At 43.3% G+C, this 26,798-nt stretch overlaps 1 protein-coding gene across 2 annotated transcripts; it reads left to right on the forward strand.

The window, feature by feature from the left end:
- Positions 1 to 685: 685 nt before the first annotated feature.
- Positions 686 to 23,373, forward strand: LOC120058465 (sushi-repeat-containing protein SRPX-like). Of its 2 annotated transcripts, XM_039007139.1 has the most exons (10): positions 687 to 898; positions 14,715 to 14,771; positions 17,337 to 17,531; positions 17,694 to 17,870; positions 19,149 to 19,275; positions 19,673 to 19,791; positions 19,923 to 20,102; positions 21,157 to 21,290; positions 22,070 to 22,191; positions 22,322 to 23,373. In XM_039007139.1, the coding sequence occupies exons 1-10, from the start codon at positions 778 to 780 to the stop codon at positions 22,503 to 22,505; spliced, it is 1,416 nt and encodes a 471-aa protein (XP_038863067.1). In that variant the 5' UTR covers positions 687 to 777; the 3' UTR covers positions 22,506 to 23,373. The 2 variants fall into 2 exon arrangements, with proteins under 2 accessions (XP_038863068.1, XP_038863067.1); XM_039007140.1 differs by lacking the exon at positions 14,715 to 14,771 and having other exon boundaries at positions 686 to 898.
- Positions 23,374 to 26,798: the final 3,425 nt, after the last annotated feature.

The raw sequence follows: 26,798 nt of genomic DNA on the forward strand, positions 1-26,798 counted from the left end.
TTCAGCCTGGTTGGGTGTTAATGTTATTATAGAGGCGGCTGCACAGAAGCTCTATTTGGCTCACACTCCGCTCTCCTGTTTCCTGTGAAGACAAGGAGCACTTTAACACCTTTATGTGGAGACACCCCTAACAACACTAGAGAGAACTGTCAGGGAGCCAAGGCCATACCTCACTGGGCAACAACTATCGGGAATCAACATTGTTTCCACGTCATGTCAACAAAACAATTCAATGTGATGTTGAATCAACGTGGGAAACTGATTGGATTTGCAAAATGTAATCAACTTAAGTTAAGGGAATTTCCTTTTTTTTTTCACCCAACTTTTCACCTAAATCCAATGACATGGTGCATTTTTTAATGTTGATTTCACGTTGAATTCACGTTAGTTGACAACTCAACCAAATGGATGTTGAAATGATGTCTGTGCCCAGTGGGGTGTATGTGTGTTTGTGTATACTGTATGTCCAGCATTGAGGTATCATTTAGGTGTTTGAGATGCTTTTATTAGGTTGGGCTTTTAGTGTTTTTATAACTTGGGGAATGTAGGCTACTGCCCCAGCAACACTGGCAACTAGACCTAAATGCGTAAGCTATTCTGAGTCACTTTGTTTTATTTTCTACTGATTTGTTTGAATGGGTTGCAGGGGCTATAGTTCAGTGTTGCTTCACTCAGCTGTGACGAGGCTCAGGCCAGATTCCATTAGGATCCTTTCGGACGGAGGAAAATCCTCTCGTTTCTGGAGCAGTAGGCGGGTCTTTGGAAAGTTTGAATGCGATGGAAGTGTTCTTATACTTTCCAAAGATGTTGAAGGGTGTCCCGTGCGTGAATATGGACACCTGGCTGGTAGTGTCTCTGTTCGTGTATGTCCAGTTCTGCTTCAGTTTAGACTATGAAGGTAAGGAATGGCATATATGTTCCATCCCGCGGATCAGAGGGATTTAGTTAACCCACGAGTGTCCAAACGGACATGGTCCGTACAAACTAAACGTTTTTAGACATACATGACTGCGTTGGAATTTGAATGACTTGGGTAGCGGTTGTTGCAATTGATTAGTTTATTGCGCATTAATTATCTGCTATATCCAACTGCTATTGTTTGGTGAGCCACATTTCTGTTTACGTGGAGGGATTAACACTAAAGCCAGCATTCTACTCGGGGACTTTGTTTACCTTCGTGCCTCAGGTTATATAAACATTTATTATTCGAAATCCTTCAAGTTCTTTTGCCATGCAAAGTAACTATTTTACAATATCCATAATGAGTTGAACAGTCCATTATTTTACCGAGGAGATCTGTGAATAAAACGTGCCTAGGAGTATTGACCTAACGCCTCGATCACACCGACAGTGTCGTGACCTAACGCCTCGATCACACCGACAGTGTGATGTATTTTGGTACCCTGATGAAGACCGCTTGTCTGTCGAAACGTTGGTTATTAGGTTATTCAATTATTGCATCTGAGCTAGAGAGTGCGGCTCTCCTTTTCTTTTTCAGTTGCATTTTGGTACACCAGAAGTACATTCATTTTCAATGGAACGCTGTTTGCCTTGCAGCATTGCTTTGCAAAGGCAGTTGCAGTGCGCTCTGTGTGGTGATTACGTTCGATTTATCAAACGTTTGCTCAAATTGTATTCGTAGACGGCTTGACAGAAATGTTAGCAGAAGTTGAATGTTGAACTTTTGTTGCATACATATCCAGATAATGCGTCACATTTTGTGTGTCACTATCGGTATGATCGAGGCGTAACACGGAACCCAAACCGGCTGTGCGCGTGCACCATCGTGCATACATTTATTTTGTCCCCCTACACCAAACGACACGCAGGTTAAAATATCAAAACAAACTCTGAACCAATTACATTAATTTGGGAACAGGTCGAAAAGCATTAAACATTTATGGCAATTTAGCTAGTTAGCTTGCACTTGCTAGCTAATTTGTCCAATTTAGCTAGCTTGCTGTTGCTAGCTAATTTGTCCTGGGATATAAATATTGAGTTGTTATTTTACCTGAAATGCACAAAGTCCTCTACTCCGACAATTAATCCACACATAAAACGGTCAACCGAATCGTTTCTAGTCATGTCTCCTCCTTCCAGGCTTTTTCATATTTGAACTTATATGGTGATTGGCATCTAAACTTTCATAGTATTACTACACCGACCGGCAACACAGTTCGTCTTTCAATCACCCACGTGGGTATAACCAATGAGGACATGGCACGTGGGTACCTGCTTCTATAAACCAATGAGATGGGAGAGGCAGGACTTTCAGCACGATCTGCGTCAGAAATAGAAAGGACTTCTATTTTAGCCCTTGGCAACGCAGACGCTCGTTGACGCGTGCGAGCAGTGTGGGTGCAATAATTGAATAACATAGATTTCTACATTTATTTTACAACGCTCACGCAAGCAACGTGAGCGGTGTGGTCAGCCTATAACTGTGATTTCTGTCTGTGATTTCTGTCACCCAACAGAAGCGAATCACGTTGAAGTTCTTAGATCCAGTAGCCTAGATAATTCTACCTCTCCAGTCAACATTTCCCAAATACATTCCAGGCCAGTGTGACAATATTTGGAGCTTCAGTGCCCTACAATCAGAGCCCATAGCTCCTGGAAGTCGGGGCAGTCACAAGCCACACAAGGGCTCCTGTGTTCGGACTAAGCGCACATTTGCTCGGACTCCCTCCTCATGTTTCATAGCTCGCTGCACACAGAACCCTTCAGATATGTGCAGTCAGTCTCTGAAACGTGCTAGATGTTTTTGTTTGATAAGAGTAAGACTGCAGGGTCTCCGGAGGGTAAAGGAAAGGAAAGGGGGATACCTAGTCAGTTGTACAACTGAATGCATTCAACTGAACTGTCTTCCGCATTTAACCCATCCCCTCTGAATCAGAGAGGTGCGGGGGGCTGCCATATAGACGAGGGTGACAGGAGGACCATGTATCAGATGGAATCAAACCGTCAACAGTCCATAGCATACCACTGATTAACTACTGACCCTACGCCATGATGGGATGGAGCTCATTATTGTTGTTATATGCTGATTGATGGATGTGATGCCATTTAGTATTCTTTCATCTTAGGAAGGTTACACCATGCGTGCAGGGTGCACAGACACACACACACACATCTTTCAGATAGACAAGTGCAAACAGGGCAGGGACAGTAGCCTGCGGTGAAACATTTACTGGGGAGTAATGAGAAGCTGAGATAAGTTCAAAGACAGGATGGGACCAGATAAGAGTTTGTGTGCATGGGTGTACACTATGGCTGGGAATTGCCAGGGACTTCGCGATACGATATTATCACGATACTTAGGTGCCAATACCATATGTATTGCTATTCTCACAATTCTATATGTATTGCGATTCGATACTGGGATTTTATTGCAATTAGATGTTCCAAACATATTGTTAGTGCTGAGTGATTAACCAACTTATTTAATTTTTTGGTGTTAATTCTTTGTGATTTTTTTTTTTGTGTGTTTTTGGTGTTAACCACTAATTACCAACGTCAGTGGTGGTCGGTTGTAACGATATTCGTCTTCGGATGAAGAGTAGTCATCGGACCAAAGCGCAGCGTGGCAAGTGTTCATGTTATTTTTATTAGAACAGAAACACTAAACAAAATAACAAAGAGAGTGAAACGAAAACAAAACAGTCCTGTAAGGTGCAGCAACACAAAACAGAAAACAACTACCCACAAAACACAGGTGGGAAAAGGCTACCTAAGTATGGTTCTCAATCAGAGACAACGATAGACAGCTGCCTCTGATTGAGAACCACACCCGGCCAAACACATAGAAATAGAAAACATAGAGCAAAAACATAGAATGCCCACCCCAACTCACGCCCTGACCAACCAAAATAGAGACATAAAAATTATCTCTAAGGTCAGGGCGTGACATCGGTGCTGTTTAACATGACGGAGGACGATTGTTTTCCCATGACCATGGCCTTATTTCTATTACAGCATATTGGATGACTGTCATTCATATTCCATTCACCCAGCTCAATGTATCATCGATAGGTTTAGGCTACTATATGATACTCGAATTTGCCCTATACCCATCATGAGGTTGCTATAACCTAGCCTATGAATGAAAGTTTACAACGTAGGTGCACACAGGTGAGATAAAACATGTAGGTGATAGACAGTGACACATGGACAGACAGTGACAAATGTAATACTGCCTTGCACACTTTTTTTAGGGGGTAGATCAGCTTTAATATTGCAGATAGATTTTTAGCTCCCATCAATGTAATTGTCTGTATCACTTTCAATCCCCCATATATTTTGGGGGAAATACATATACACTACCAGTCAAAAGTTTTAGAACACCTACTCATTCTAGGGTTTTTCTTTATTTTTACTATTTTCTACGAACCTTGTTCGACACAGAAACGTGGTAATTAACTACAATGACCATAATCCATTGCACCTGTTTTTTTCCGTCTAGGATGGAGATGGATACACTTTTACGTTAGGCTAGATACACACAGGCCGCATAGACCGCATGACAGAGGAATATACACAACACAACAATGAGAGAGGGGGATAGAGACAGTTTGTGAAAGTGTGCCTTATCTTATTAAAGAAGTAGTAAAAGGATTTTGTCAGACAGCTCTGCAGCGTGTCAAACAGCTCTGACTAAGACAGTACAGTGTGGGAAGCACAGAGAATGTTGTCTGGCTGCTAATGCCTGAGCAGAGTGTCACACCCTGACCATAGAGAGCCTTTTATTCTCTATGTTGGTGAGGTCGGGGTGTGACTAGGGTGGGTTATCTAGGTTATTGTATGTCTATGTTGGCCTGGTATGTTTCCCGATCAGAGGCAGCTGTATATCGTTGTCTCTGATTGGGGATCATATTTAGGCAGCCATTTCCCCACTGTGTTTTGTGGGATCTTGTTTTTGAGTTAGTGCATGTAGCACCGCTTATGTTACGGTTCGTTGTTTGTTTCCTTTTGTTTTGTAAGTTTCACAAAAAAATAAAGATGTGGAACTCAGAGCACGCTGCGCCTTGGTCCATCTCTACACACAACCGTGACAGAAGATCCCACCACTCACGGACCAAGCAGCGTGCACAGGAGGAGAGGGTATCCTGGGCCTGGGAGGATATCCAGGAGGTAAGGACATCCTGGACTTGGGAAGAGATAATGGCAGGAGACGAAAGCCTTCCATGGAAGCAGACGCAAGCGGTGAAGGAAGGACAGCGACAACGCCGGGGTTTGCGGCCACGACGCAAGCCCAAGAAGCAGCCCCCAAATTCTTTTGGGGGGCACAAGGGGTGGTCGGCGAAGTTGAGGGGTGAGTCAGAAACCGTCGAGGAGTTTTTGGATAAATTGGAGGAGAGTGAACGGAGGGGTGAGTTAGAGACCATCGAGGAGTTGTTGGATAAATTGGAGGAGAGTGAAGCAAGAGAGCTGTTGGTTTGGCGTAGTATGCACAGCATTCGCCCTGAGGAGCGTGTTAGCCATCCGATGCCACCTGTGCCAGCTCCCCATACTCGTCCCAAGGAGCGTGTCATTTGTCCAGTACCATGTGTGCCGGTTCTACGCACCAGGTCTCCAGTGCGCCTCCACAGCCCAGTACGTCCTGTGCTAGCTGCCCGCACTCACCGTGCGGAGTGTGTCATCGTTCCCGGCACCATCTGTGCCAGCTCTACGCACCAGGTCTCCAGTGCGCCTCCACAGCCCAGTACGTCCTGTGCCTCCTCCTCGCACTTTCCCTGAAGTGCGTGTCCCTAGTCCGGTACGTTCTGTGCCTGCTCCTCGCACTTTCCCTCCAGTGCGCCTCCCTAGTCCAGTAAGTCCTGTGCCTCCTCCCCGCAGTCGCCCTGAAGTGCGTGTCACCAGTCCGGTGCCACGCATCAGGCCTCCAAACTTTGTCTCTGATTGGGGATCATATTTAGGCAGCCATTTCCCCACTGTTTTGTGGGATCTTGTTTTTGAGTTAGTGCATGTAGCACCTCTTATGTTACGGTTCGTTGTTTGTTTCCTTTTGTTTTGTAAATTTCACAAAAAAAGAAAGATGTGGAACTCAGAGCACGCTGCGCCTTGGCCGTCTCTACACACAACCGTGACACAGAGATCAGATGATGACTTTAAGGAATGAAAAATAATAAAGTCATCAACTAAAAACTAAGCAATATACACAACTGAAATATTTAAATATTTCATAGTAATTTCCTATTTTTTTGTTGATGTCTACCCAATGTGGACCAGACAGAGACATTGGAATATGTTCAATGTTTGGTCAATTGAATGTTCACAATTTTTTTATTTGGATTTTCCATTAAAAATTTCTAAAATAATTTTAATGTCATTGATTCATAATGCATTTAATGTAAAAAAAAAAAATATAATAATCTAAATGAAAACTGTGATTATTTTTTAATAATCGAACTGAAACCGAACCGACCTCAAAAAGTACTAATCGTTCAGCACTACATATTGTTCAACATATGTCTGCTGCAGAAGGACAAGAGAGCATCTGTCTGTTGCAGAGGGACAAGGGAGAGCCATGAGAAAACGAGTTTTGATCAGTCATGGAAATAAAAGTGCTGATAAGAAGATATACTTGACTTTTAGTGCAGATACAGCAAACGACCGCAACAATAGTATTGTGATATTGTCCAAACGATACGATATATCGTCAAAAATAACATCCCAACATGTAACTATATCTATTTCTGCCCCCATTTCTAGTGTATGTGTGTCACGGCGTATATATGCAATGGATGCCCATACCAAAGATAGCGGTTTGTCAAATAGAGAGAGAGAGAGAGATTGAGTGTGTGAGGGTGTTGTGTTGGAGATTGAAATGTCTTGTTCAGTGGTGGCACAGCTCACCACTTCTGTCTGATCCACAGGCTGGAACAAGTACATACAAGCGCCACTGGAATTACTGTAGATTTACACTGACAGGGTAAACACAGCTAGTCAAACGGACTCAGATAGCTGAAACTGATGTCACTGGTGTGTGTGTGGTGTTAATGGAGCGTTGATTTAACAAGGGTGTTGGTTTAGGGGTTGTTAGTTAGACTCTTTGTTTATGTGGCAGCATATGTGTGTGTTAAAGGGGGTTGAGAAGGGGAGGAGGGATGGTTTGGGTTTTTCTAGTCTTTATTTGTCAGCCTCTCTTTCCTATGGTAGTGTACAGTACATTGAGGTGTCTATACTGAGAGACAGGCTGAGTGTTGATGTTACCTCCTGGGCATTATATGAAGGTGGGTGGCAACTGGCAAGGGAAGTGTTTGATGGTTGGGTCTCTTAGGTGCCGATACAATATGTATCGCGATTCTTAAGATTCTAGATGTATTGCGATTCAATACTTTGATTTATTGCGATTTGATGTTCCAAACATTTTTTTATTTTTTATTTAACCTTTATTTAACTAGGCAAGTCAGTTAAGAACAAATTATTATTTACAATGACGGCCTACCAAAAGGCAAAAGGCCTCCTGCGGGACGGGGGCTGGGATTAAAAATATATATATATATATATAGGACAAAACACACATCACGACAAGAGAGACAAATAGCACTACCTAACACTAAAGTATCAAATAATATCATACAGAATAATATTGCGATATGTAACTGTATCGGTTTCCCCCCAATAACTAGTTATAACAAAGTGTGATGTAACCTAGGGCAATCTCTAAGCCGGACAGTTTACTGAAAGCCAATTTATGCTTTATGCTTGATCCATGTGGAGGGTGTAACGCAATTGTGGAGCCTCTGGGGGCATTCAGAGGCCAAATAGATATCTGTATCGCATCACCGTGTGTCTCCCAAATTTTGTAATGATGTGGAGGACTCCGTATAGCTCAGCATTGACATGATTGGTTGACGGTAGGTGGGGGCGGGAGGTCCTATATAAACACAAACTCACTTCCTCGACAACATCCTTCACAACAGCTCAGCTCAACTGCTCAGCGCAAGAAGTATGAATGCCCTGACTTTTGCAGAGGCCTTATCACCGTAAATGCTGTACAGCCAATTGAGATTGACCATGCAACGCCTTTAATACTACTGAAATGGCAGAAGTATTGGTTCTTCACATTGTGCATGATGAAAGAGAGAGAGAGAAAGAGAGTGCATGACAGTGAGAGAGTGAGTGATTGATGCAATAAGAAAGGTGTCGGTGAGCATGTGATGTTAGAGAGAGAAAGAGAAGGAGATAGTGAGGGGTTGATTGAGGACAGTAGCGGTGTGTGTAAAACCACCAGGGAAGTCAAGCCAGGGGGGAAAATCCATATTACAACCTCGATTTTGTGTTGTGATAATTGCATAGTTTGTTCTTTAACCTGTTAGTTCATATGCCTTGTGACAATGATATACAGTGCCTTCGAGAAAGTATTCAGACCCCTTGACTTTTTCCACATTTTGTTACATTACAGCCTTATTCTAAAATGGATTAAATTAAATAAATAAAAATACTCAGAAATCTACACACAATACCCCATAATGACTAAGCAAAAACAGGTTTTAGACATTTTTGCAAATGTATTAAAAACAGAAATACCTTATTACCTTATTATATAGCTGTGCGCAACGCTCCGCATCCAACCTGGCCGAGCTTGAGAGGATCTGCAGAGAAGAATGGGAGAAACTCCCCAAATACAGGTGTGCCAAGCTTGTAGTGTCATACCCATGTTTTTTTAATATATATAAATTAGTCAAAATGTCAAAAATCCTGTTTTTGCGTTCTCATTATGGGGTATTGTGTGTCGAAAAAAAATACATTTTAGAATTAGGCTGTAACCTAACAAAATGTGGAAAAAGTCAAGGGGTCTGAATACTTTCCGAAGGCACTGTATAGGCCTAACGCTGAGACAATAAGAAGACACAGTGGCATGATAAATTCAACCACACATTTGTTTCATCACAAAACCAGAGCAACATGAAGTCCGGTGAAGTCCACAAAACATATTGCATGGAACAAACAGTTACATGACCTACAGCATGGTCAATCAAGTTAATGTTTCCAACATTTTCTGAATACTAAACAACTATTGATTTAGAACCATGGAGAGTTACCACAAGTCGCAAAGAAAACGAGCTGCTTCAACTATTCCAGCGTCATTTCAACTTCAACATTTCTACATCATCTAATCACCTTAAAGATACATCTAAAAGATACCAATAACGATTTAGTCCAATCAACATATGCTAAATATGATGTGCCTTTCCATTTTCTGCGTGTTTGTGTGTGTGTGTGTGTGTGTGTGTGTGTGTGTGTGTGTGTGTGTGTGTGTGTGTGTGTGCGTGCATGAAAGTAGAAAAAAAAAACATGTTGACTCACCCTACTTGTTGAAAAATGCCAATGCCATCCTCCTCTCTTTCATGTTGCCTAAACGTTCTATGACTCTGTCATACAGTACACACTTTTAGTTTTTGTTGTCCTAGGCTACCTGGCTAAAGTTCTTGCTTACTAGCCTAACTTCCTTTTATTGGTAACGATGACCCAACTAATTAACATTAGCCTACTAGCTACATGTTGAACTTCCATCCTGTCAGGCCAGAGGCACAATGTATGAATTTATGGTTGGATCAGAATCGCCGTTATAATCATTGGCCAGTACAGAGAATTAAGTAAAACCACAAGTCCAAATCCCTATCTCCATCCAGGACTAATTTAGGAAAGGGACAATTTTAGCTAACTAGCTAGCCACCCGAGGACAACGACACAACGAGATGATGCAACAATTAAATTTTTCAATTCCAATTCCACCTTTGGCTTTTGATGTGATGTGATTGGTGTGAAGCACTTTCCTTGACACTTTTTTTCAAAGCTAAGCTCACTCAGTTTAGCTCAAAGTTGATTGACTATTATTTTATACTTTTTTATCAAGGGAGGCCAAATGCTCGCTGGCTTCCCTTGCATTCAATGCTACAGGCGGCAACAATGTCATACTCATTTTGATCAGACAGCATCAGATACGCTACACATACTGACACAGAGGGGCGCAATTTTGTTCGCTTGGATGCTTTCTCCGTTGAGATATATTCAGCCTCTTGCGAATTGAAAGATATTTCTGAAACTCATATTTTGAATGTTTTTTTCTTGGTAAACTTTACTGGGGAAGCCTGGTTTCTCTTAGCATCCATGAATACACGCCACTGGTTGAGGAACATGTGCACATAGGCAGAGAGAAAGAGATGGTAGAACCATTCCGCTGTCTTCAGTCTATGTGTTTCTGATTGGGGGGGCGGTTATGGATCTGTTTCCGTCCGTTTGCATGTATGATAGTACGTACGTTAATCAAACGCGATACCTCAGACACCACTGGCCCGATTTTGACAAAACTTGATTGAATGATGCGTCTTGCCATAGAGATATGACATTTACACTGTGTAACGGCTGTCGTCGGTGGAAGAAGGTGAGGACCAAGGTGCAGCGTGGTAAGTGTTCATGATATTTAATAATAATCAAAACTGAACACTGAATAACAAAACAACAAAGAAACAACCGAAACAGTTCTATCTGGTGCAGACACACAAAGACTGAAAATAACCACCCACAAAACACAATAGAAAACAGGCTACCTAAATATGGTTCTCAATCAGGGACAACGATTGACAGCTGCCTCTGATTGAGAACCATATCAGGCCAAACACAGAAATAGAAAATCATAGAAAAACTAACATAGACAACCCACCCAACTCACGCCCTGACCACACTAAAACAAAGAAATAACAAAAGATCTAGGGTCAGAACGTGACACACTGATTGGCCCAAGGGGTTGCTATGGTAATCAACTGAAATTCCAAGTATGTGGCCACCCCTTAAAATGAGTGGACACCTGTTGCTGACAGGTGTATAATATCGAGCACACAGCTATGCAATCTCTATAGACAAACATTGGTAGTGGAATGGCCCGTACTGAAGAGCTCAGTGACTTTCAATGTGGCACCGTCATAGGATGGCACCTTTCCAACAAGTCAGTTCATCAACAGCCCTGATCAACTGTAAGTGCTGTTATTGTGAAGTGTAAACATCTAGGAGCAACAACGGCTCAGCTGCAAAGTGGTAGGCCACACAAGCTCACAGAACGGGACCACCAAGTGCTGAAGCACGTAGCGCGTAAAAATAATCTGTCCTCGGTTGCATCACTACCGAGTTCCAAACTGCCCCTGGAAGCAACGTCAGCACAATAACTGTTCGTCGGGAGCTTCATGAAATGGTTTTCCATAGCCGAGCAGCCGCACACAAGCCTAAGATCACCATGCGCAATGCCAAGCGTCTGCTGGAGTGGTGTAAAGCTCACCACCATTCGACTCTGGAGCAGTGGAAACTCGTTCTCTGGAGGGATGAATCACGCTTCACCATCTGGCAGTCCCAGAATCTGGGTTTGGCGGATGCCAGGAGAACGCTACCTGCCCGAATGCATAGTGCCAACTGTAAAGTTTGGTGGAGGCGGTATAATGGTCTGGGGGATGTTTTCTTTAGTTTCAGTGAAGGGAAATCTTAACTCTACAGCATACAATTACTTTCTAGTTGATTCAGTGCTTCCAAGTTTGTGGCAACAGTTTGGGGAAGGCCCTTTCCTGTTTCAGAATGACAATGCCCCTGTGCACAGAGCGAGGTCCATACGTAAATGGTTTGTTGAGATCGGTGTGGAAGAACTTGAGTGGCCTGCACAGAGCCCTGACCTCAACCCCATCGAAACACCTTTGGAATGAATTGGAAAGCTGACTGCGAGCCAGGCCTAGTCACCCAACATCAATGCCTGACATCACTAATGCTCTTGTGGCTGAATGTAAGCAAGTCCCCGCAGCAATGTTCCAACATCTAGTGGAAAGCCTTACCAGAAGAGTGGAGGCTGTTATAGCAGCAAAGGGGGGACCAACTCCATATTAATGCCCAATGAGATGTTCGACGAGCACGTGTCCACATACTTTTGGTGTCTCCTGTCCCGTTTGAGCTACAGTGAGGGACTGTTTGTCCCCCACCAAACATTGAACAAGCATATACAGTATATATGTTTTCTCTCTCTCATTAATCCACACAACATACGTTTGAATAATTGTTACTAATTGGCCCGTGTTTACTGTTGCCTTGTTCCCAGATAAAACAACAGAGGCTGTCTGTACTATCTATTCAGTTCCCCTCCTGGCATGTTTCTACATTATTGATCTGATTGGAACCTCCGTTTGTGTTCCCTATGGTCCTGTTGTTCTCTGAGCTTGACAGGAGAGCCTCTCTCTCGCTCTCTCTCTCTCTCTATTGTATCAACACTCTGTTCTCTCTGACGTCTTTCCACCCTCTGAAGAGCCGTTTTCACTGTGAGAGAAGAAAAAAAAATAAGAGAGGAGAGAGAGAGAAAGAAAGAGAGCGCTAAGGTCGGGATGCTATCTGAGAGACATACCATTTGGAGTGGATGTAAGTTGTCTCTTTCTTTGATCTTGTATGATCAGGATCTAGCCTGTATTCACTCACTGATGTTAACCAAATGGGAAATAAGTAATAGAAGGAACCTTTATACTGTCAACCTTTCAGCATATCAGCTTGCATTCAAGGCTGGCTCGTGTTGATGATGTGGATGAGATAGCTTCAAGTCAATCAAAGTGTTATTTTACTCCTGGCTGTTCTGGAGTCAGCTTTATTGTAAGATATTGTGAGATCCCTTCGGGAGGGAGAGAGAGAGAGATTGACAGTCTATAATAATGTGTTAGGCCCTCTGCTGCAGTTCCCTGGATGGGATGTGAGTGTCAGTCTACCTGGCTGTCTCTAAGGATGTGCATGTGGAGCTCTGTATCTGGGGAAATATCCCCTGCCATAGGCTCTGTGCTGGCTCTGCTGGTATGGTGTATGTCAGTAAGGCCCATGTAGGAGTCTATTTATTACGGAAAAACAAAACTAGGAAATTAGGTTTTCCGAACAGAACTTTCATTATTGAAGCAGGATAGCAATATGTAGAACAGTCTCGGTAGAGACAGAAATGAAGGCCTATGTTTGTGTTAGCTTGACTCTATTATCTGTTGTTATGGCTCCATAACCAAGCCCAGTAGAGATGTGTATATCCATGGTGTGGGGTGCTTGTACTATGTAAGTTCATATTATACAACCTCACTGTAGGCAGTGAATTGTCTGCAAGCTTGAGATTTCCCCTCAGCCAGCTAAATCGGATCAAAGTCTGTGTGAGGATGTCCTCAATAGCAGTGTGATCTGACTGCTAAAACTGCAGTGTGTGTGTGTGTGTGTGTGTGTGTGTGTGTGTTGACAGAGCTGGAGGCACAAAGTAAAGAAGGGTGCACTGCAGCAGTCATCTAGCTTCTCCTCAGACCGCAGCGGTGAAAGAATTCCCCCTTGAGGAACATCAAACCCTTGTGATTTCTGTTCCAGACAGGTCGTGTTCGTTTGACAGAAAAGCCACGTTGAGGAGAGGAAAGTCCGACACACGTCTCAGTGACAGAATGTAATTAGAATATCAGACAGCCATTGATGGACATGTGGCTGACGTGTACACCCATAGGGCGGAGAACTTGTGGCTGTAGCAGGAGTGAAACTCTTCTCTGTCTGTTATGTCCCTCAAGGATTCAGAACAGGGGACAGATTCATACTGGGCTGGGGTCCATGACGTCCTCAGCTGGTCACTCCCCTTACCCATTCTCTCTCCCCCCATCTCCTCACTTTTCTATCACCCATTCTCTCTCCCCCATCTCCTCACTCTTCTATCACCCATTCTCTCTCCCCCATCTCCTCACTCTTCTATCACCCATTCTCTCTCCCCCATCTCCTCACTCTTCTATCACCCATTCTCTCTCCCCCATCTCCTCACTCTTCTATCACCCATTCTCTCTCCCCCATGTCACTCTTCTTTTATTTTCCATTGAATGGTTATGTATAATTTTGAAGCAGAAAGTTCTGGATCATGCAGTAATTTTGCTGTGACAGCGAAGCATTGTCTGCTTGACAAGTGATGTCCCAATACTCTTATCTTCTTTCCTTTTGACAACTATTATCAAAGAACTTGACAGGTAAAAGCAATTGAAGGCCATTCTTTGCTGTCATCTTTCTATCTCTCTCATATCAGTGACCAAGAAGAAGAGGAAACCAATATCACAGTAAGTATGTTGGTGACCGCACAACAACACCCTGGGTCACATTCATGCTTACTGAATGTGAACCCAGTGTGAGGTGGCTATTGCACCACTGGTTTTAGAGCAAAGTTCCATTAAGAGGAAACCTGCTGGGGAGAAAGGCTCCCATGGGGTTTATCTTCTCTGTGTGTGTGTTGTGTAACCTTTATTTAACTAGGCAAGTCAGTTAAGAACAAATTCTTATTTACAACAGCCTACCAGGGAACAGTGGGTTAACTGCCTTGTTCAGGGGCAGAACAACAGATTTGTACCTTGTCAGCTCAGGGATTTGATCCAGCAACCTTTCAGTTACTGGCCCAACACTCTAACCACTAGGCTACCTGTCACCCCTTTTCAAGAGATCTCTCGTATGGTCCAACCTCTGGGGTTCTCTTTGGAGGAATAGCTCAGCAATGTTTTCCAACAGTGATAGCCTTGATTTAATAATTCCCTCTTGCAAAACACCAGTAAAATCCAACCCAAACTCTTGCTCAAAGATGAGGCCTACGTCATGTTTTGAAACGTTGCTAAACCCTTTGAATGCAGCCCTACTCTCATCCTGAACACAGCCTTGCTCTCTCCTTGCCTGGTGACTAGCTGCTTTCTTCTCCCTTTTCCCAGGGTCGGCCTACTATGTCTATGGAGATGATGAAGACACGTATGCTCGTAGAAATGGAGGTGAATGCTTTGATCAAGCTTTGCTGCCACATGCTCTCACACTTTTCCACACTCTCAGACACTCGCTTTCAACATGCAGGAGAGTTTAGGGTTGACGTAAGTCTCTGAAACGCAAAGCAATAACTTTTTACTTTTTAAAAACATGGGGGAATAGCCGAGCAATGTGATGTCTTCACTTGGGTTCATTTTCTTTCCACAAGATGCCGATATTCTGCATCCGTTCACAGTGTTTTACAAACTGACATAATTATGTCAAACTAACTTCCAGCTTCTCATTGAGGTCAGTTGGACATGGAACCTTACCCTCTAGGCCAAACCAAACTCTTTCTCCTCTGTAGAGATGCAAATATAGTTTTGTGTTCTCTTACTCAGGAGATATAGCCAACACAAACACACACCAGCTCCTGTCCAGCTGGAGATTAGCCTGGGCTAGTGTGTGTTTGAGAGAGTGTGTGTTTGAGAGTGTGTATGTGTGCGTACAAGGACGTGTGTGTGTGTGTGTGTTCCGAGCCAGCGGGAAATGCACTGCAGATTTTATTTCCCTGGAATACGAACCTGGTGTCCCCTCAAACTTCACATTCTCTAAAGGAATCTTTACACAAGCGTTTGAGGGATGGATAGAGTGGTCCAACTGGCAGAGGAAAGATTAGGCAACTTCAGTTTTCTTCTGACAAATCTTTATCCCTCACGATTATTACACGTCCTGGTAATCCATTTGGCCCCGCGGCACTTCCTGGCTACATTTCTTATTATGTCAGTGTGGACTATGGTAAGTGACAAACCCATTGTATCTGTCTATCTACCTGTGGTGATTGATTGGTGGGTGAACACTAGCACTGCAGCTTTTACCTCTCTAGTCTATGCTGTAAACACTGTCCTGTGGTCAGTGGGTATAGGTTATGTATGTTGCTATGGGTAAGTCAGTGCCTGCTATCTCTAAAATTAAGAGAGTCTGTGTGTAAGGTAAGAAAACATGGATGTCCACACAACCCTAGTTTATTTACATTGATGCAAAAATAATATTTATATTTTCTATGGATGGATAGCTGAACCAGTAGGTTTTATTTCACTCTTTTAAATGAATGGTATACAGTGCATTCGGAAAGTATTCAGACTGCTTGACTTTTTCCACATTTTGTTACGTTTCAGCCTTATTCTAAACTGGATTAAATAGTTTTTTCCCCTCATCATTCTACACACAATACCCCACAATAACAAAGTAAAAACAGATTTTTAGACATTTTTGCAAATGTATTCCAAATAAAAAACTGAAATATCACATTTACATAAGTATTCAGACGCTTTACTTTGTTGAAGCACCTTTGGCAACGATTACAGCCTCAAGTCGTATTATTATTATTATTATATTGGGTCTGTCAGGTTGGATGGGGAGCGTCAATGCACAGCTATTTTCAGGCCTCTCCAGAGATGTTCGATTGGGTTCAAGTCCAGGCTCTGGCTGGGCCACTCAAGGACATTCAGAGACTTGTCCTGAAGCCACTCCTGCTTTGTGTTGGCTGTGTGTTTAGGGTCATTGTCCTGTTGGAAGTTGAACCTTCGCCCCAGCCTGAGGTCCTTCCCTCGATCCTGACTAGTCACCGCAGCATGATGCTGCCACCACCATGCTTCACCATAGGGATGGTTCCAGGTTTCCTCCAGACGTGACGCTTGGTATTCAGGCGAAATAGTTAAATCTTGGTTTCATCAGACCAGAGAATCTTGTTTCTCATGGTCTGAGTCCTTTAGGTGCCTTTTGGCAAACTTCAAGCAGGCTGTCATGTGCCTTTTACTGAAAAATGGCTTCAGTCTGGCCACTCTACCATAAAGGCTTGATTGGTGGAGTGCCACAGAGATTGATGTCCTTCTGGAAGATTCTCCCATCTCCACAGAGGAACTCTGATGCTCTGTCAGAGTGACCATTGGGTTCTTGGTCACCTCTCCGACCAAGGCCCTTTCCCCCCGATTGCTTAGTCTGGCCGGGCTTGCCAGCTCTAGGAAGAGTCTTGGTGGTTCCAAACTTCTTCTATTTAAGAATGATGGAGGCCACTGTGTTCTTGGGGACCTTCAATGCTGCAGAACTCGACACAATCCTGTCTCGGAGCTCTACGGACAATTCCTTCAACCTCATGGCTTGGTTTTTGCTCTGACATGCACTGTCCACTGTGGGACCTTATATAGACAGGTGTGTGCCTTTTCAAATCATTTCCAATCAATTGAATTTACCACAGGTGGCCTCCAATCAATTGTAGAAACATCTCAAGGATGATCAATGGAAACAGGATGCACCTGAGCTCAATTTCGAGTCTCATAGCAAAGGGTCTGAATACCTATGTCAATAAAGTATTTCTGTTTGAATTTCTTTTTATAAATGTGCAAAAATGTCTAAAACCTGTTTCGCTTTGTCATCATGGGGTATTGTGTGTAGATTAATGAGGAAAAACATTTATTTAATCCATTTTAGAATAAGGCTGTAACGTAGCAAAATGTGGAAGAAGTCAAGTGGTCTGAATACTTCCGAATGCACTGTAATTCTCCCTCTTACTCCCTTCCCACCCCTGTTTTTAGGGACCACTTGGTGCGCCCCCATCAAGGTGAAGCACGGCGATGTGAGCTGTCGGAGTCCCGGCGGGGAATACTATGGTAACGTGATGGGATCGCGCTGTAAGATCCGCTGTAAGAGGGGTTACGAGATGCAGCATGGACACGCAGAGGTGGTGTGTATGGCCAGCAAACACTGGTCAGGGAACTACGCCTGCAGGGGTGAGACCACCACACACACACACACACACCTGTACTACTGGCAAGACACAACATCACTGGACACACACCTCTACACCAAAAATAGAGGTTTGTGTCCAGCTACCTGACCATCTACCTGACAATCAGACATGTATGGACTATTCATTTTTGTTTCTCTGTCAGAGATCCGGTGTCCTAAGCTGCAGATGCCTGCGAACGGGGGCTATACGTGTTCAGACGGCTCCTACCTTAACTCCCGCTGTGAGTTCTTCTGCTCCCCTGGATACAGTCTGAAGGGGCCCAATACTGTCACCTGCCAGTACCACAAGACCTGGACCTCAGGAGAGAGCGTCTGTGTGGGTGAGTCAGAGAGTGTGTGTGTGTGTTCGTGCGTGCGTGCATTTACAGATGTACAGTGTGTTTGTGGTGTGTGTGTGTGTTTGTAGCTATGTGATTATTTTTGAGTTTTCCACGTCAAAAGCACATTGAATTTAGCCACATCCTAATTCCAACCCCCACACAGTTTAACAGCTGCATATAGGCTGCTCTCTAGAATATGGGATCAATTAAATGATAAATCACATTCACTCTGAATCCTGACTGATTTAATGACTTACTGCTCTGTGGGAAAGAGGCTGTAATATAGTTTAATGAAGATCTAAGACCTAAGTCAAACACACACACACACACACACACACACACACACACACACACACACACACACACACACACACACACACACACACACACACACACACACACACACACAGTGTAAGGGTGAGTAACCATAAGCCTGTGCTGCTAGCTCAAGCATGACACACTATGAACTATGACCCAGTCTCAGAACAACTGGAGTAGCATCTCGTATGCTAACACATTTTAATTAAGATGGTGTGTGATTTGTTAATGCAGTTGTGGAGACATTGTTCACTGTAGCTTGTCTTCATTACTGACGATGGATATGGTGAGATTCAGATTCCTCCCTCCTCATCCCCACCAGCAAATTACGCCCAGCAGACAACTAGCAATCTCACAGGGAAAGTAGATGTTCAATGACTGTGTTTATGTAATTATAAGCATGGCTGAATTGTGTGTGTGTGTGTGTGTGTGTGTGTGTGTGTGTGTGTGTGTGTGTGTGTGTGTGTGTGTGTGTGTGTGTGTGTGTGTGTGTGTGTGTGTGTGTGTGTGTGTGTGTGTGTGTTTGTGGCTAAGCCTGAGACGCAAAAATTATCACTGACGTTCAAGACAATACATCATATTGCATGTTCTTTTATCCAAGAAAGTCAGATTTGGACTTTTTGAGTGATTTAGAAGAACAGGTTGTGTAATACACACACACACACATACACCCCCACACACACTGACACACATAGCTGTGATGGAGTAGAGTGCTTTCTGCTCTAGTGAAATGATATTGATTGTCCTGGTCTGCGGTGACAATAGCTTCTCTTGTCTAGATTCAGCCCTGTTACATAGACAGGACACAACATCGCGGAACAGAACAGGGGGATCACTCTGGATAACAGTTTTCCTTTTTATTTTTCTCTCTTCCTGTTTCTCTCCTGTCTCTGTCTCCCGACATCTCCTCTTCTCCTCTACTTCCCCCTCTCTCTACTTCTCCCCCCCCCTCTCTGGTAGATGTTGACGGCCCAGTAATAAAGTGTCCTAACCTGAAGGAGAAGACAGCAGAGCCGAGCAGGCTCACAGCCAGGGTGACCTGGGACACACCAGAGGGCAAGGACACGGCTGACGGCATCCTCACCGAGTCAGTCTGACCTCTGACCCCTGACCCTTAACCCCTTCCTTTAACATGTAGTATTAAAGGAATATTGAGAGATTTTGGCAATTAAGCCCTTGTTCTACTTACCCAGAGTCAGATAAGCTCATGGATGCCATTTGTATGCCCTGCGTGCAGTCTGAAGATAGTTTCATGTGCCATTGCTAACTAGTGTTAGCGCAACATAGCGGAAGTTAGCAACTTCCTTCAAACTGCACGCAGAGATATAACAATAGTATCCATCAGTTTATCTGACTCTCAGGAAGTAAAAAAGGTTTAATTGCCAAATGAATAGTAGTAGTAGCAGCAGTAATAGTAGGGTAAATCTTAAGTTAGGCTTCAGCACTATTGAGACAGTATAGTATTTGACTGAGGCTTTTTACAGTGTTATATTGAAAGGGAAGCCTCCTGGACACTTCCCTGAGGGTCTCCATAAGATGTCCTACACCGTCTACGACCGCGCAGGGAATAAGGGCAGCTGCCGCTTCTCTGTCAGAGTACGAGGTGACCCCCCAACATTAGGGCCAGTTTGAAATTTACTGGGGCAATGTTCTGACAACATTTGAAGGAACAATCACATAACTTACACATTTTTCCTGTGAAAGTGGCTTTCTGAATCTGTTTTGTGCCACCAGTGCATCGCTGCAGCCCCATGACCCCCCCAGACAACGGTTTTATGAAGTGTGATAGCGATGGTAATAACTATGGAGCAACCTGTGAGTTCAAGTGTACAGGAGGGTATGAGCTGCAGGGCAGCACTGCGAGGGTGTGCCAGTACGGTCCCACCTTGTCTGTCACGGAAACCAACTGTGCAGGTACGTGTCTGTGCACACATATACACACACACACACACACACCACACAAACGTACATGACACATCCACCATGTTGTGTTTAGCAGTAGTGAAGCGGTGGTTAGGGGTGCTGAGGGGTTCACTGGAGGTGAAAATGGGCATGTCTCCCTCGGCCAGGGTGGGCTGTCGATCGATCACAGAGATCCAGAGGATCAATACCGCCTGCTCTGAAATCGACCAGCACTGTCTGTCACACATACTCATGTGGGTTATTTAAGCAATAAGGCCCAAGGGGGTGTGGTATATTGGCCATATACCACAAACCCCCGAGGTGCCTTATTGCTGTTATAAACTGGTTACCAACATAATTAGAGCAGTAAAAAAATATATGTTTTGTCATACCCGTGGTATATGGCCTGTAATATACTGGGTGGTTCAAGCCCTGATTGCTGATTGGCTGACAGCCGTGTTATATCAGACTGTATACCACGGGTAGGACAAAACAGTTATTTTTATTGCTCTAATTACATTGGTAACCAGTTTATAATAGCAATAAGGCACCTCAGGGGTTTGTGATATATGGCCAATGTACCACGGCTAAGGGCTGTTCTTAAGCACGACGCAACACGGAGTGCCTGTATACAGCCCTTAGCCGTGGTATATTGGCCATATAACACAAACCCCAGAGGTGCCTTGTTGTTATCAGAAACTGGTTACCATATACCACACCCCTCATGCCTTATTGCTTAAATATACCACGGCTGTCAGCCAATCAGCATTCACGGCTTGAACCACCCAGTTTATAATGTCTAATAGAGGTGTATTATACTTCTATTGTATTGTGTAATATAGTGACACTCCACATAGCACTTCTTATACACTCTGGGTAATTGGCTAACAATGTTTCTAGCAACAAGACCAGTACAGAGTAAAACAGCAATGAAATAAATATATATATATTTTTTATTGGCAATTGCAATTCAACTGTTTCAAAAAATAACATAATTTACGTTCATAAAATATGATGATGTGATATGATGCAATGGTATATAGTGTTTTATTATGTCATGTCACAGCTATGAACATCAACGTGGGGGTGCGTACGGCCTCAGGTCTGCTGGACCAGTTCTATGAGAAACGACGCCTCCTCATCATCTCTGCTCCCACTGCTTCCAATCATTACTACAGGTTCCAGATGACTGACCTACAAGTGAGGGAGAGAGGGATGGAGGGATAGAGGGAGGGATGGAGGGATAGATGGAGAGGAAGGGAGAGAGGGAAGGAGGACAGAGGGAGAGGGATGGAGGGAGAGGGAGGGATAGAGGAATAGATGGAGAGGGAGGGAGGGAGGGAGGGAGGGAGGGAGGGAGGGAGGGAGGGAGGGAGGGAGGGAGGGAGGGAGGGAGGGAGGCTGAGAGAAAGGAGAGACTGGGTGGGAGAGTAGGTAAAATTCTGCTTATTGAGTGCCGCAGCAGAATGTGTGTGTTTGAAGTGGTTGTGCTGATGGGGTGTGTAGTGCCACAGTTCCTGCTAAACAGAAAATGTCATGGCGCAGAGTAAAAAAGGCCAGTGCTCTCTGTAAATTCAGGCTGTTTGGAGGATTCTCTGCCATAAAAAGCTATTAAAGGGTAGCGGCCTTTAAAAGGCCTGACCTTTAAAAGTGTCACGAAAGACGTGACTCTTGTCATATGTTGTGAGTCATTCCAACCTCGCCCTTAACTGTCCATGTGATAGATTCAGTGAAATGTCTATGTGAGTGCATTTTCATGTTCTGTGCTAGTGTGTGTACAATGTTATTTGTGTGTTTACGATATTAATGGGTGGGTGGGTGTGTGTGTGTGTGTGTGTGTGTGTGTGTGTGTGTGTGTGTGTGTGTGTGTGTGTGTGTGTGTGTGTGTGTGTGTGTGTGTGTGTGTGTGTGTGTGTGTGTGTGTGTGTGTGTGTGTGTGTGTGTGTGTGTGTGTGCGCTTTTGTGCGTGCATGTTCCAGCATGCCCAGTGTGGTCTGGACCTCAGGCATGTGACAGTGATTGAGCTGGTGGGGATTTACCCAGCACAGATCGGCCGTATCCACCACAGACTTATCCCTCCAGGGCTGGCCCTACAACTCAGGTGCGCGCACACACACACACACACCATCATCATTCATAACAAACCTACAACTAATTTTCACAGCATTCTTCAGACTGACCATTGTGTGTTCAGCCTTGACCTGATGGAAGTGTTGATGTCTGTTGTCTAGGTTACTGCTCCAGATCTCCCATAATAACTTCAACATGGTGATGATTGACAAGCAGGGGATGGACAGGGAGCGCTACACGTACCCCATCACCTCAGCCCAGATCTTCACCACCATTGACAAATGGCAGGGACGCATAGATGAGATGGTGCTGCAGCAGCAGGAGGCAGGCCACACCTGCCAGTAGTACAACAGCTCAACAACGCCCTCACCCCAAAAACACCCCCTACCCCCAACCAGAATCATATAGAGAGGGGGGCCAGGTTTTAGAACGGCTGCCATGTTAGCGCCTTCATTCTTGCTGTAAACAATCACAACAGAGCAGTGTTTTGTGTTTAACAGACATTTTTATTGATCAGCATTTGGGATAATTATGGGAATCCAAGGCAGTACTGTGTTGTGGCGTCAACAAGTTGCATATCTGCTTTCACTGGACATCTTCATAGGTTTAGAAAACTACCAGCACAACGTGGAAGCGTCAATATTCACTTAGCAACGGCTATGGAAGAGAAATTGCCGCTTTCGTTCAGACAATGCGCATTGGCCCAACTCTCTCTCTCTCTATATATATATATGACTCTGCCCCCCACTGTCTCTTTACACCCCCACCCCTTTTCCCTCCCCCTATGGGACAGTCCTTCCCATCCCAACAAAGACCCTTCTGTCACTTAAACCCAATTTACTACTTAAACCAAACTGTCGCTCAAGCTTACTACCTGAACCCATGACTCCCATCCTCCACTTCCCCATATCAGACCACAGCTAGTCGACTTGTCCCTCACTAGGAGACTCCCTCAAATTGTTAAACCCTGCCTTTCCCACCAATGTAACGCCTTTCAGTCAATTAAAGACATCCTCCAGCGAGGTTTGAAGTTTTACTGTTGAAAACCGTTTCCCCGTCTATAAATACAGTAAACACAAACTGAAGGGTAAAAACAACTTTTGAGCAAAATAGTTGTCACACCCTGATCTGTTTCACCTGTCTTTGTGCTTTTCTCCACCCCCCTCCAGGTGTCGCCCATCTTCCCCATTATCCCCTGTGTATTTATACCTGTGTTCTATGTTTGTCTGTTGCCAGTTTGTCTTGTTTGTGAAGTCAACCAGCATTTTTGTATTCAGCTCCTGCTTTTCCCCAGTCTCTCTTTTCTCGTCCTCCTGGTTTTTGACCTCTGCCTATCCTGACCCTGTATGGCAACCCGCCTGACCCTGAACCTGCCTGGCGTCCTGTACCTTCGCCCCACCTCTGGATTACCGACCTCTGCCTGACCTGACCCTGAACCTGCCTGGCGTCCTGTACCTTTGCCCCTGTTGCTGTAATAAACATTGTTACTTCGACACGGTCTGCACCTGGGTCTTACCTTGATTCCTGATAATAGTGTTTTTAGACAACTACAAACTTCCAGGAGTAGGTCTGATGTGAATCTGCAATGTCTCGGTTGAGGAACAGTAGAGGAGCAATAGAGAACCAAAGAGGAAATGTCCACCCCCCCACTTGTCATGAAATACCTGGACCACCTATTGTGATGGGCTTTTTTACCTTGTAGTGTGTGTACTTTACTGTATTTATATTTGGGATATCGCTTTTCAACAGTAAAAGTTCAAACATCGCTGGAGAACGTCTAAATCAGGTGTTGACTGAGGTGAAAAGAAGACTGTTCCACAACAAAACCTAATACACACAATCTAGTAAAGGAATGGGATGAGAATATATAAGTATAAAATATATGGATGAGCAGTGACAGAGCGGCTAAGATGCAATAGATAGTAAAGAATAGGTAGTGAAGGATGCAGTATACAGTATATACATATGAGATGAGTAATGCGAGATATGTAAACATTCTTAAAATGGCATTATTTAAAGTGACTAGTGTTCCATTTATTAAAGTGGCCAATAATATGATATCAAGTCTGTAGGTAAGCAGCCACCTCTCTGTGCTAGTTGTGGCTGTTTAACAATCTGATGGCCTTAAGATAGAAGCTGTTTTTCAATCTCTCTGTTCCAGCTTCAATGCAGCTGTACTGACCTCGCCTTCTGGATGGAAGCGGGGTGAACAGGCAGTGGCTTGGGTGGTTATTGTCCTTGATGATCTTTTTTTTATTTGTGTGTTTGTGATAGCCATTGCTAAGTAGGAATCATTAGTACTGGAACCTGAACACCTGATTGGACTTTAAGCTGTGAAGCATTGAAACCAGGATGATTAGAATGGAGATATTACTCTCTTCCATCACTGCATACTACAGCAGTTAGAGGTCCTAGGCAGAGTGGGTCATGCATCACAATCATATTGATTCTTGTACTCGTCAGTTTGTATGTTTGTTTTTTAGAGGCCCATCAAATAATTTCTGGGTAACAATGAAATACCTTACTGCAATAGACTTCCATAAAAATGTGCAAAAATAGATTTTTAGAAACACCATTTTTTTCTTAAGCATGAATGTTGGGAGTGGTCTGCAATATGCAGAAATAGCTCCCATTTTCTGGTTGCTACAATTCTAATAGTTCGCCTAATTTTAGTTTGTGTGACAAAACAAGCAAGTATAGTGTAGAGAATCATTGTACCATATAAACTGCTGTGAAATATATTTTCACTAACCAAAAATATTTTCAGCTGTTTGAAGCTGGTGTACAAAACCAAATGTAAGAATGGGAAGCATAGACATAGCGCCCATAGAACAAATCTATCGCTTCTTAGAGTTGCTTTCAATGAGAATGACAGATCTATAACTCACATTTCTATGTGAATATGTTTTAGGGTCGCCCAAAAAGTTACATATTGCAGCTTAAACCATTTTACCTCATGGTGAAGTTACCATGGAAAGCTGAAACTCCTGCCCATGTAAACCTGCTGATTAGATGGTCCTGTATAGATTGTATTTTCAACCAGCAACTATCAGGAAATAACACTGATCATAATTTGTTCACACTTTTACAGACGCCCACACACACTGGATCTGATACAGACAGTTACACAACACACAGAAAAGTTGGTTCTCAACATACATAGAAGTCATCTGAGGAATGATATGTGTTGTTTATTCTTCAAAACATTCTGATAATACATTTTAAACAAAATAAGAGATTGATTCAGTCACATTGCAATGTCAAATCGAACAATCTAGTTTTGAATGAGAGGACATTAAAACAGACAGTAACATGCTGTTAGACACGTCTAGTGTTTCTTCAGTAGCAGGGTATTGCACGCAACTCATCTACACAGTAAATGCCATTTTAATAGTATTATTATTACTGTATTCTGTAGTTTTCAATGGTTGTTTACACTCAGAATTCAGAGTATAACAGGAACTCAGACAATGGTGAATATGTAGACTTGCATTCCACAGTAGACTGTAGGTTATGATAGTAGGCTGTGACTACACTAAGACCAAGCCTGCAGCCCAAATGCCATCCTTTTCCCTAGAGTATTTGGGGTATTCTACAGAAGTGTTGTAAATTGCTGTCCCACATTTAAAATAAAAAAAACGATTTAGAAAAACATTTAAGTCTCCAAACTTAGGACATTTCATTACATCATGATATATTCTAATTCACGTCAAGGAAATAACAAACATATTTTTCAATTAATATAGCACAAAGTCATTGTTTATATACCTGTTTCTATTGAGAGATGTCTGTCTCACACCCTGACTCCTAAACTTCATGTTTGAAAATAAAGCAATTCATGATTTTTTAAATAGTTTTAGTATTATTATTTCAAAAGAACATATTGAGTTGTTCTATTATTACATTGAAAGATACTGGTATAATTAGTAGATTTGTTTATTTTAAAACATACTTTTCAAAAAAATGCTGGCCCACCTTTTGATGTCACTACCGTTAAAGACTGATAAAACACACACATTAAAAGACTGTAGAATGAATCTGCATTAAGCCACACCCCTACATATATCTCCAGCTGATGAGATTGCACCCCTCTCTAGCATGGCCACATAGTGAGTAGTCTGTCTGCAAGCATTTTGGATCAAATTTGTGAGCAGGTTTAATAAATCTTCATGTATTTTTAAGAAGTGTCACTACTCAACATCTAATATTTCAAGAAATATGTAAAGTATGGTTATGGGACCAAAATATGTATTTGGTGGGATGTACATCTGTCCAAAAGTCTAAATTGGTCTAAATTGTCCAACCAAAGCAGTCACAACCAAAACAATTGACACCATAGAGATCGATAGAGGTCTCATCTTTGTATCTGTGCCATTATGGCATCTGTGCCAGCACAGGCAGCGCCATTGAGGCTATCTCCATTTTAAAGTTGCAAGCGCCATGCTCTACATCCTGAGCAACCATGTAGGTAGTGGTCAAGAGCACACTTCAGGAAAAAGTGTATTAAGATGTACAGCCAGCAGAGGGGCTCCAATCCTTAAAGAGCCCAAACATTAACATCTATTTGGCCCAAACAGACGTCTATAATGTGCTGTGCTGTACTGTACTGTAATGTACTGTACTGTACTATACAGTACT

The sequence above is a fragment of the Salvelinus namaycush genome, chromosome 13 (genome assembly GCF_016432855.1).
Source record: "Salvelinus namaycush isolate Seneca chromosome 13, SaNama_1.0, whole genome shotgun sequence".
Classification (NCBI taxonomy): Eukaryota; Metazoa; Chordata; class Actinopteri; order Salmoniformes; family Salmonidae; genus Salvelinus; species Salvelinus namaycush.

Coding starts and splice junctions, on each gene's coding strand:
- LOC120058465 (XM_039007139.1), top strand. CDS start 778: ATGGAAGTGTTCTTATACTTTCCAAAGATGTTGAAGGGTGTCCCGTGC. Junction 14,772..17,336: donor GTATGCTCGTAGAAATGGAG/GTGAATGCTTTG, acceptor CCCTGTTTTTAG/GGACCACTTGGTGCGCCCCC. Junction 17,532..17,693: donor AGGGAACTACGCCTGCAGGG/GTGAGACCACCA, acceptor TTTCTCTGTCAG/AGATCCGGTGTCCTAAGCTG.